This window comes from Erythranthe guttata, chromosome 2 (assembly GCF_056151865.1).
Source record: "Erythranthe guttata isolate IM_541 chromosome 2, IM_541, whole genome shotgun sequence".
NCBI classification, from domain to species: domain Eukaryota; kingdom Viridiplantae; phylum Streptophyta; class Magnoliopsida; order Lamiales; family Phrymaceae; genus Erythranthe; species Erythranthe guttata.
In genome coordinates, this window is record NC_142534.1 from 13,835,454 (window position 1) to 13,847,699 (window position 12,246).

The window sequence follows — 12,246 nt, forward strand, 5'->3', positions numbered from 1 at the left end:
ATGTTTGTTAGAGAGAGAAATATTTGAATTTGTTTTGGGGAAAGTTTTTTAAAATAGTGTAGAAAGATAATATTCATTTGGGGAAAGTGTGAAAAGAATTTGAAAATGGTAACAAACATAGCCTCAATTTTTGGAGCCCTAATCTTCGTTCCAGTTTCATAATCATGATCCCTAATTCTTATTGTCAATCTATCTACTTATTACTTTTTCCCCCATTAGGCGGGTTTTGGTTCGTTGTCAATTTGTATTATATTTATGATTTCAGCGATTTATTTTGGTGCGGGGTCCTAGCCTAACCCGCGCCGTACTGTCGCTTTTTGGCTTAGGAAATATATATGTATTCACTTCCATAAAAAAACTTGCTTTGCTTAGTATGGATGTCTTGAAAGATTTTTTGCCAGATTACGATTAATATGATGATAGTGGCCATAACTAACGTGATGTTAGAGATTTGAGGTTGATAAATGACTTCCTAGGGATGGACGTGTATGGTTATTCGGTGGTTAAGTATGGGATGCACGAGCATTGATTGAGAATGACGCTTTTTAGAAAACTCAGTTTTACTTACCTTCTAAAATGTAGCTAGAATATGAAATGCTCTATAAAATATATCATAACCGTAGTATTAAACCAATTTCACCATCATTTAGGGACAGGTGAAATACTACATATCCAAGTAAAATTTCATTTGTAAATCAACAAAACAAACTTCTAGACGCAATAAAGCACATAGATTTGTTATATCAAAATAAAAAGTCTAATGTATGTTGATATACTCCATGTTATTGAAAGTGTGCCTTCTTCTTACCCATGATGCGAAATCCGGCAATAAGCCGGTACTTGAAGCAAACTCGAACATAATAGTAAATGTCGCCCCCAACTTGTTAGATTGGATCTCTCCCCCAAAATAAACAACAAATAAAGCTCCCCGACTCTACAAATAATCAAGAAACAAGAAAGAAAAATGAAATGAACAAAAGTAATTATTTTTACGATCAACAATGAGCATGGAAGTCAAACAAGGGTTGTTGTTACTCTCTCTATTTCGGTAACCAACACTTATCTATCCAATTGTATTCAAGGAAATAAACAACAAATAAAGTTCCCCGACTCTACAAATAATCAAGAAAACAAGAAAGAAAAATAAAGTAAACAAAAGTAATTATTTTTACGATCAACAATGAGCATGGAAGTCAAATAAGGGTTGTTGTTACTCTCTCTATTTTCGTAACCAACACTTATCTATCCAATTGTATTCAAGTTTTTATTTAGTTGGTGGACAATTAGTTTTGTTTCGAAGATTGGTTTTAAGAATTTTATACATAATATAGAAATCACACTTGGAAAGGGGTGCTGTAGCAAAATTGATTGCAAAAAAGGGCAAATCGGCCACATTAAAATTAACTCAAAAAAGGGCAAATCGGCCACATTAAAATTAACTTCTGCGAAGGTCCATTTGATATCCAAAAACTGCTTAGCAGAAAAGTTTGGATAGATCCAGATCCGTCGTCCTGCCCAACTTTTTTTTTACAGATTTAAAAAATATAAATTAAACTCTTTAAGCTTTTATTCTATATATATATATATAATATATATATATATATATATATATATATATATATATATATATATATATATATATATATATATATATATGATCATCTAAAGTACTCATATCCTATTTTTTAATGTGTTATAGATAAAACCGTTTTTTTTCCCCTAATTTTATTCGATACTACCATTAAAATACTTAAAATTTTTGTGCCAAGCGCATAGTTTTTTGGAAACAAATACTAATACAAAATCAAACCTAGTGTTAGATAAAATCCAAGGTACCACAATCATTTGAAGTAACTATACTCTAACTAAGGCTCTCGTTATGGATCTTAAAATCGGTCTTAAAATCGCTCGAGATTTTGAGATTGAACGTTTGATTGTCGAAACTGATTCTTGTTTTCTTTTATCTTGTTTTATCAGGAACAAAATATTCCACATCAAGCTAACAACTCTCATGGAGGACGCGAGGAATCTACTGCATGAATTTTGAAGTGTCCGCATCACATTCGGATATAGAGAAACAAATAGTGTTGCTAATGCACTTGCAAAAATGGGAACGTCTCTTTTAATTAACCATGTTTGTACTTTTGATAATCCACCCCAGTTTCTCCTTGATCTTTTGGCTAAAGATAAGGATACTTTATATATACGCAAAACCAGTAAACCTTGTACTAAAACTCTTTTGCTTATGTAATATATGAAGTATTTTGCTTGTTCAAAAAAAAAAAACTATACTCTAACTAAAATCCAAGAATAAAAAAAACACGATAAAAGCATTTTTTACTAAATCAATTCGACAATCGAATACAGAAAAATGTGCATAAAAACATGATAGAAAGGTGCAAAATGTAAGAGTTCAAATCAACTATTGCATGACAGTAGAGAAAAGTAGTGAACATTATACTTGAGAAGATAAGCCACCACCATCTAATCTAATATAGGAGGATCTTAGCCTTCCTGTACAGACTACAGAGTATCTTTATCGCTTGTTGCTTTTACGGTGACAGTATCGAACGATGTTGGTTTTATCGACACCAAACAAGAAAGTCAACAAACTCTCAAACGTCCTTTTATCATTGCAAAATTTGAAAAGAAAATAAAGCAAATTAATTTAGTGGCCCTCTTGCCACAGGTTCACTTTCGCAGTTACAGCGGCAAATACGGCAAACCCCGTTTCTGTTAATTCATGAGTAGTGCATTGACGATTCAGACAAGTACAACACAAGCACTTTCCTCATAATAACCAAAATGCCACTTTCAAGAAGATTCGTAACACGCTTATTTTACTGACTTCGAGAACAGACATAATTGTAACAAGATTGCACAGCGTACTCGTTTCCTTTTAATTGCATTGTACTGCTCACATGATCATTTCCAGATCATATTCAGTGGTCGAGACAACATGGAGCAACGGGGGGCCATCACCCCCCACTGCTTCTCAAAAACCCAATATTTTATATAGTATTTGTGCCCAAAAGAATCATGCGAAAACAATTACTATTTTTAATAGGATCAAGTATTCATGCCTAAGGATCAAGTATTTATCCAGAAAAGGGCTTCTAATAATGAATGTATCTAGTGCAACTTATGCTTATTTACTGGTTATTTCTCGGTGTTCGAAACATTATTCAACTTTCCAACTGTAAAAAGCTGGCAAAAATGATGAGCTCAATTGAAAAATGTGGAACACAGACTAGTATCTCCGAAAATATTATGCATCATTACAGCTACAATCTCCGTACTAGGAACCCGTCTTTCTATACGTGAGTATGTAATAAATACACAAGGGAGTGAGTGCAATTATTGAGAATCGTTGAAAAAATTACCCCAAAAAATAAATTCAAAATAAACATTCTTCAAATAATAAGATGTTTCATATGCTTAAAAAACGAGAAGGAAAAACTTGGGGTTGTTAAAAAAACTTCAACGAGTTTGACTATATTGTAGTTACTTAGCAGCTAAATTGCTTCTTACGTTCGATTTACCGCTATTTTTTTCACTAAGCTCGTTGGTACTATTTGCATGCAATTAATAACGAATAAGATTTCATTCTAACTAGTCCGATTCTACTCCATGATTCTACTGTCATTTTACTACACCATTTGATCCTGCTACAAAAAGTCGAAACTGCAACAAATTAATATTACGACTACCTTTCTCCTACAACTTCATAATCACTGTAACAAATTCAACTCAAACCTAATTCATTCACCTTTTATTCTTTCCTTTTTTGTCTCTTTTCTGAAACATAATACAGTGGAGGTCTACTGGCTGAAAAAATCGGACTTCTATTTCAATAAAACAATCTACAGTTAATTACGGAGCATCGCTATCAAACGAGACACCATACATCGACATTTCTTGATTGTGACTTAGCATAATATCGTTACCACAAGCCCAAAGTAACACTGCATGTGCTCAACTACATTACTTATCCTATTAATGGGCAAAGGCCTAACTTTTACTGTTCTTGGATCCATCAATCGGTCTAAGCTAAAAATCAATGGATGTAATGCTTCGTTAAGTAACTGCTCGAGCATATAAAAAAAAAGTTCGGACATTACACTTTAATAAGTGGTATTCATGCTGTCATTCTTTCCGTTTAATGCCGAGCATCTTTGTACTCCAGAAAGTCGTAATCATTTTGCAACGTACAGTTAAGTTTTGAAGTTTTGCTAATTTACATTAAAATGGGAGACTCGAAAATAGAAACACACCTCGTAATCTGCATCATGCAGCAAAATTCGCAGCCACTGCACGCCAAACAGAGACAGCGAGCAGGATCCATGTTCTACAGAGCTGCAGCAAATATCAATTTCTCTAGAATATAATATGCTTATTATCATCATCACGCATCTTACGAACCTCATCGACAATACAGTTTGAAATAAAGAAAGGCATATAAATAAAATAAAATAAAATAAATAAAAAAAGAGTTGAAGTTTATAGAATATTATCAACACGAACAATAGTATATGAATTGAAATATTTCAACAATGTCTAATAATGTTAATATCGAGGTCACCACCCTAAAGAGCGCAAATGAATATCAATATTTTCACATAACGCAACACAAATTTCTTCAACCATTTTGTTCGACAAAACCTCTTGCATGAAAAATCAACCAGTATGGTAACTTACCGAAGCAATGCTAATACGTATCCTTCCTTACCACTTGCTTCCAAAAACAAATATTTTAGGCTCATGCATACAAAGCTATGCTCTTACATACGAACATTTATTGAACTGACAAAGATAACCACTGAAGACTGATTCCAGTTTAGTAAATTTACATTCCAACAAAATAATTTGATTTGCATTGATAATACTTCATAAGGAAGCCAAATAAAACAAGTTCAATTGATTCTCGATTCATGCAGAATAAAAGGTAGAAAGAGCATTAACTTATTCGTACACGAAGCATTAACCAAATAATCCCCGTCATACCACAAATATGCACAGAGTTCTATTTGTTTGTCCTCCAACATAATTTAATATGAGTTCTATACATATGTGTTTTGAGAAGCTTGTTCTTTTTCTAAAAAAAGTAGGAAAGTATTCGGTGCATTTTTTATTAATAATTCTACCGTTTATATGATAAATGAAGGGTATCATTGCAAGAAAGAGACGTAAATCTGAACTTATTTCCTAAAGAAAGTCAACACGGACATCCTTTGTGAGATGGATTAACGGATAAGACTTACTCATAAAAACAACATATGCCGATATATTAGCCATTTACTACACCTCGTGCATAAATCTGCATGGTGTAGCGAAATTAAGCTTTTACGTACATTAACCAAATTGCAATCGAGCTATGAATAGAATCAATTTCTTTATTAGTGGTTTTTCAAGTAGTGCTAACTTGATCACGGTATGCTCAGATTTGCTTCAAACTCATAAAGATAAGAGACACATTCGTTTCTTCACCTATATCCGAAAAAATATTCTATAACCGCATTTAAGAATCCGGACAATTCAGCCGAGATATTTTGTCTATCATTTTTCCTAATAAATCGGATCATAGTGTACTTGCAATTCATAGTAAATAAGTTTCCCATTCAACTCATATTCCAAGAATCCCAACTTTTTTTTCTTCCGACAAGTTTACCGCAATCAAATGACTCGTGTCATTTCAAGAACTCGAGTATTTTTCTTTGATTAATAAACGAACTTAATTAAAAAAAACGGCAAGTCCACTTTCATATATAGCAATCACCATAACAGCAAAGAGGCAGCAATCATCTAAAATAAAAATATATTCCCAAAAGCAGATCACTGCATATTTTCAGCCACAAACAAAAAGGAAAAAAAAAACTCCATTAACTGATCAAAAGAACATCTCTTTCGGATTACAACACTACTCGATAGTACTAGGTCTGAAAGCTACATAGTTTTTTTCCCCTAATTTTTTTTTAACCTAGTTTCAAAAGAATTTTCAATTAAGCATTGTTACCCTTGTCGGAATCATCGAAAATTCGAAGCCCTGGCTGCATTGAGCGCCGCCTAGTCCTGGACGGCAAAATGTTGTCCAAATCAACCTCAGCAAGTGGATCTGACTCCAAATCACTGTCATCAAGCCCATCGGAGAAATCGCCGTCGGAATCATCGCTCGAATCGTCGGAATCATCATCGCCGTCGGAATCATCATCTTCAGAGTCCTCGATCATTTTGCCCTTCCCTTTTCTGTCTATCAAAACCCCTTTCCCCTTTCTGTCAACATCATCTTCAACTTCCCCATTCGCATCCTCCTCTTGCTCAGAATTCTCCTCGTCTTCCACGGCGGCGCCGTCGTTCAGATGGTCACCGCATTCAGCCACATTTTCGCCGGCGGGGAGCGAAACGGCGCCGTTTTCGGCGGAGGTGGTGTCGACTTTCTGCCGCTTGTTTGAGTCGGCTTCACCGGTTTCCTCCTCGGGAACTTCGTTGATGGATTTCGGGACGTCGATCTTGCGCTTCTCCGGGAATTCAGTTGCTTCATCAGCTTTTTTGACGTCCGCCATTGATGCTGGGGTTTGGGAATTAGGGTTTTGAATTTTGATACTGCACTACTCTCTATTCTGTTGTGGCATATAAATATTATTATATTAGGATATGCAAAATTAGAATGTACTTAAATTTTTTTGAACAGAATTATAATTTAAATAATTATTCTGCTGGATCTGGATTTTGCAAAGAAAATGAGAAAAAAATACAGCTGTAATTAATTAATTTCTTATTCGTATAAAATATAGTTTTTAATTTAAATTATATATCAATGAAATTGTGAGTTTAATGAGTTAATACAACAATTTAGTTTTTCTTTTATAGATTAATACAATAAATTAGTTAAAATACATAATTATTTTCATTCTAATGAATAGTTATTGTTTGGATTGAGATTAATTTCAAATTATTGAAGTTCATCTTCAATTCTTTTTTTCTTTTTTTTCCTAGAGATGTACTATTTTTTATCTACGTGTTTCCCTCTCCACGTAGCAACGAGACAGAATCCCCTTTCGATAATCCCTTTATGCCACGTCTTATCACGAGCGAGTTCGGCCGTACGTAGATATACTTGTTTTTGACTTATTTATTGATTGATAAATAGTTTCTATAAATAAGTAATCATAACATTACTTTTATTAAAATTAGAAGGGCAAAATATATACACAAGTCATAACTACTGTTTACAGAACTTTGTTCGATTAATACTTGATTAGTTAATAATATACGTAAGTCATAACAACGTGGTAATATATTTACGAGAGATCCATGATAAAAATAATTAAATGACTCCTTAATAAATAGCATATTTATGAATAATATATGAAACTTCGTAAAAAAATGATTCGATTATTGTTCTCTTTTCGTGTTGATAATGTTATCGGTTGGAATCTCAATTTGATTTTGTAGTAATTGAAATTATCATATTCATTTTCAACACGTTTATCAATCAATTTTATTTTTTTTGCTTTTCTATTTTTAGATTAATATATACGAGAGAGGTAATCAAAAAAGAAAGAATATGAGTTCTTATTTCTTTTATCACTTGGGAACCGTGAAGAGGAAAGTCTTATGCACGATTTTGAATGAGAAAAAGGGGTGAATTTTCAATATTCCTTTAATATCTCTCTCCACGCAACAGCGAGACAGAATCCCCTTCGATAATCACTTATATGCCACGTATTATCACGAGCGAGTTCGACCGTACATAGAGACACTTCTTTTTTCACTTATTTATTAATTGATAAATAGGTTCTATTAAAAATAACCATATAGTACTTTTATCAAAATTAGAACGACAATATATATACATTCATCAGTTAATACTTGATTAATTAATAATATACATAAATCATAACAACGTGATAAATTAATAATTAATTGAATATGTAGGATAATATTTTACGAGAATTTATATAGACCCATAATATGTATAATTAAATGACCCCTTAATAAATAGCATATTTATGAATAATCTATGAAACTTCATAAAAAATGATCCGATCATCATTCTCTTTTCGTGTTGAATGGTGAAAAAGCAACACAACCATATACCAATTTGTCCAAATTTGCTATACTGTTTGAAAAAAACAACTACGAAGTACAAACTGTATAAATTTTCAGTGTCAACTGTAAAAAAAAATGGTAGTCAATTATATCGTTCCAAGATCAACTATACAATTTGGGTAGTCAACTATAAAATCTCCATAATCAACTATAAAAATTTAGCAGTCAACCATAATTTTATTATGAGTTAACTACAATATCCAATTTAAGGTCGAGATTCTGGTGTTCTAAAAATCGGATCCCAGCTACAAAAACCTTATATTCGGCGATAAAATTATAACATATGGCATTTATAGAATAGAAAATACATTTATTTTGATGACCAAAAAGTGAGATGAATTAAAAACACGCGATATTTGTAAATAAATGAGAGATAGTGAAAGCAGAAGAAAAGGAAATATAGAAATAAAGAAGGCAAAAATATAGAAAGAAAGGGCAGAAGGGTCCAAATATTCATAAAATCAGTTTGGGATTTCTTTACAAATATCCAATTATAAAATGGATCTGAGCTATATTATTTTACGTATTGAGGGGTTTTCCCTTATTTTCTCTAAATTAAATAATATAAATGAATAAGAGTTGAATTAAACAAGGGTTAATATGCAACACCCACTTAGTTTTAAAATTACACTTAAGTATCATGAGGTTTACACCCTTCATTTATAGACCCAAATTTTGGTTTTAATTTGGCTTGACCCCCTTTGAATTATTTCATCTCAATTTTACCCTTAATCCATTCCCACTATATATATAAGGTTCCGTATGAAACGTATTGTAAATATTATCCATGTATTTTATCAAGTGCAGCATGAAATGAACCATGTAGAACTTAAAAAAACAGTTTTAATGAAATTTATGTTTAAAAATCTGTATCAAAAATCGGCAAAGAACTCGATTGAATTTCACTACTAGCTCCACACATTCAAATTTAGAGATTCGACAATTGTTTTATAGAATCCACTCGTTCGAACCAATAACGGAGATCTTTACTTGTTTGAGACGAAAATTGATAAACTGCAAAATCGGCAAAGTTCAAGCAGATTTAAATCAGCTTTATCTCGTCTCTGCCAGATTGCTTCTCCTGGCATTGCAAAAATCTGTGTCTTGTCGCGCTTAATATATATATATATATATATATATATATATATATATATATATATATATATATATATATATATATATATATATATATAAACCTCTATAAATTAATACAGTCGGGACTAGCAAAATTTTATTAATTTAGCAAAATGTTAAATTATCAAACTAATAATTTAGTAGGTTTTTCATCGAGACGGGATCAGAAAAACTATTGTTTAAGCGAGGTTATTAGTTTATCGAGGTTCAACTGTATTATTACCTTTGAATTCGAATGCTTGTATTAGTTCCTCTCCCTATTCACACTTGGCGGCTTCCTCATTTGCAACTGCCCAAGCTTCCGATTATTTTTGCCGATATTCTCGAATTTTATGAATCGAACGAAATATCAACAACAATAATATCGATTCAAATATAACACCCTCTTCCGTGACGAAAAAAAACAAACATTAGTTCTGCTGCAGCCTTTGCTTGCAAGATTAATCGGACCTTATATCCTTTTGGTCCCTTTCGTAGAACCCCTTTTTTTCGAACGGCTAATTTACACCGATTTATAAACCACGATCAATCCATAACAAGCCCGTCAAGAAGTTGAAAAGCGGGCAAAAGCTTTCTCTCTCTACAGATCAAATCAATCAGCACGCTCCACGTACCGGGCTCCGGTTTAAACCCCGTCTCCACCAAACCAAACAACACTAAACCAGCACCATTCGCATTTCCCGCCTCACAAAGACTAACCAACAACTCATTCGACGTACCAAAATGCGGAACAAAACCCCTATGCAGCATCAAAATCAACAACTCGACCGCCTTCTCGAGTTCGCCTTCTTTGCACAAGAAATTCAACACGATCCTATAACTAGCCTTGTTAAGATAAACACCGTCGTTGGGCAATCTCTCGACCATGTTAATCGCCTCGATAAATCTGCACTCCCTGCACAACCCACCAAGAATTACGTTAAATGTGACCTCATCCGCTCTGCAGTCTTTCTCTCTCATCTCTCTAAGCAGCTCAATAGCTTCGTCGGTTCTGCGTGCCCTACACAAAAAGTTAATCAACGTAGTGTAGAGAACAGTATCGGGCTTCAAATTAGCATCTTTCATCTCGTCGAAAATTTTCTTCGCTTCTTCAAATTTTCCATCTTTGCAAAGCCCGTTCATTAAGGACGAGTAGTTGAATACATTAGGGCTGCATCCATTTTTCTTCATAAATTCGAGTATCTTCCTCGCTCTATCGGATTTCCCTCCGCGAGAAAATCCATTGATTAGTACGTTATAAGTCAATGCATCGGGCGGTATCTGATGCTTCGACACCATTTTCTCGAACAGGTCGATTGCTTCTTCTAATCTGTCGTTTCTGCAGAGACCGTCTATCAAAGTCGAGTACGTGATCAAGTTCGGATACGACACTTGAGCTTTCTCCATCTCTTTCAAAACCTCGAAAGCCGATTCCAAATCCCCCTTCTTACAATGATGCTTGACCAAAATGTTGAAGATACACGTATTGGGCTCAAGACGGAAGTCCTTTCGAGTACTCAATAGGAAAGTCTTCGCCAAATCGATTCGATCCGCCTCGACCAGAAGATTAAGACACGTACTCACGGCTTTCAAGGACGGCTTCGAACGCACAATCGGCACAATGGAGTCGAACATTTCGATCACCCTCTCGTGCATAGACGATTTCGAGAAATGCCTCATGAGATTGAGGAACACGCCCTCGTGGAATTCGCAGGTTTCGTACGACATCCGATGAAGAACGGCATCGACGGATTGATAATTCTTGCACTGCGCAAGCTTATGGAGAATTACAGCGTAAGTGGAGTTGTTATGACAAAAGCCCTTTTGTGCCGACACCTTGTTGAAGATTTCCAACGCTTGTTCTGGATTCTTCTCGCGTTTGATCAAATTGATGGCAGTTTCGTGATTAATGTATTTTCTCTTTCTAGGAGATTCTCTGATTGTAGTATCTGATTCTGCAGAAGGGGTGTCTGCTCTGCTTGATGTTAAAGGGGTGATGAACTGAATCAAAGATGGTGCCGATTCTGCAGAGAGTAAGTGCCGGCGGCTCACGGTGGAAACAACTTTCATCTTATCTGCATAAGAATTACATGGCTCGCCGGAACGCCGCTGTATCGGCCGGAGCGGGGTTAGCGGAGCCGGAACGGAGGCATATAGCGGCTGGCGTGTTCTGAAATAATAAAAGAAGCGATTTTTATCCGACGGAACGGAGATATATGCGGCTCACGCGCACCGTGGCGGCGATTTATCGGACGGAACGGCGGGCTAGAATGGGGTCGGACGGCTTCCGGCGGTGTTCGTGGCGGCGGAAATAGATTAGGGCTGGTGACGCCGACAATTTTATTTTAATTCTCAAATGTTTCAATTTAGTCCCTATCTTTAATGACTTCCATTAAAATGAACAGATATATCCAAAACTTACACTTTATAACCACTGAATTAGAATTTTCTGCATTTTCTTTTGGGTAAATTCCACTTTACCCCCTCGTACTCTGCCTGAGAGTCACTTTACCCCCTCGTACTCTCAATTTTATCGATTTACCCCCTTGTACTTGTACAATTTCCCAATACAACCCTTTCCTTCAATTTTTGTCAATTTTGACTCTAACGCCATTTGGTCAACTCTGTAAATTACAAAATTGCCACTGCCTATAACGCGTCGTTTCTCCTCCGTCAATATTGTCATTTCTTCTTCTCCCACCACTTCCCCTTCCAAGATATCCCCAATTGAACCCCTAACTTAGTAAAAATCAAGACCCAAAAATTGATCGATTCCACCCAGTGCAAAAAAAAAATATATGAATGTGTGAAACTTTCTCTTTTCTAATCTCGAGAGCCAAAATCGAAAAAATTCAATATTTACGTCAATATTTTGACTCTTGACCAAATGGCGTCAGAGTCAAAATCGAAAAAAGTTGACGACGAGGGTTGTATTGGGAAATTGTACAAGTACAAGGGGGTAAATCGACGAAATTAAGAGTACGAGGGGGTAAAGTGGTTCTTGGGCAGAGTACAAGGGGGTAA

At 34.8% G+C, this 12,246-nt stretch overlaps 2 protein-coding genes across 2 annotated transcripts; both read right to left on the reverse strand.

Annotated features, from left to right (window-relative positions):
* Positions 1-5,798: 5,798 nt before the first annotated feature.
* On the reverse strand, positions 5,799-6,696 carry LOC105969449 (uncharacterized). The gene has a single exon (XM_012994203.2). The coding sequence runs from the start codon at positions 6,558-6,560 to the stop codon at positions 6,000-6,002; it is 561 nt and encodes a 186-aa protein (XP_012849657.1). The 5' UTR covers positions 6,561-6,696; the 3' UTR covers positions 5,799-5,999.
* Positions 6,697-9,314: 2,618 nt separating this feature from the next.
* Positions 9,315-11,591, reverse strand: LOC105969565 (Pentatricopeptide repeat (PPR) superfamily protein). Its single transcript, XM_012994338.2, has one exon. It carries the CDS (start codon positions 11,290-11,292, stop codon positions 9,769-9,771), a length of 1,524 nt encoding a protein of 507 aa, XP_012849792.1. The 5' UTR covers positions 11,293-11,591; the 3' UTR covers positions 9,315-9,768.
* Between the last annotated feature and the right edge of the window lie 655 nt (positions 11,592-12,246).

Bases quoted from the DNA above. Each gene is read 5' to 3' on its own strand.
- LOC105969449 (XM_012994203.2), bottom strand. From the start codon at position 6,560: ATGGCGGACGTCAAAAAAGCTGATGAAGCAACTGAATTCCCGGAGAAG.
- LOC105969565 (XM_012994338.2), bottom strand. From the start codon at position 11,292: ATGAAAGTTGTTTCCACCGTGAGCCGCCGGCACTTACTCTCTGCAGAA.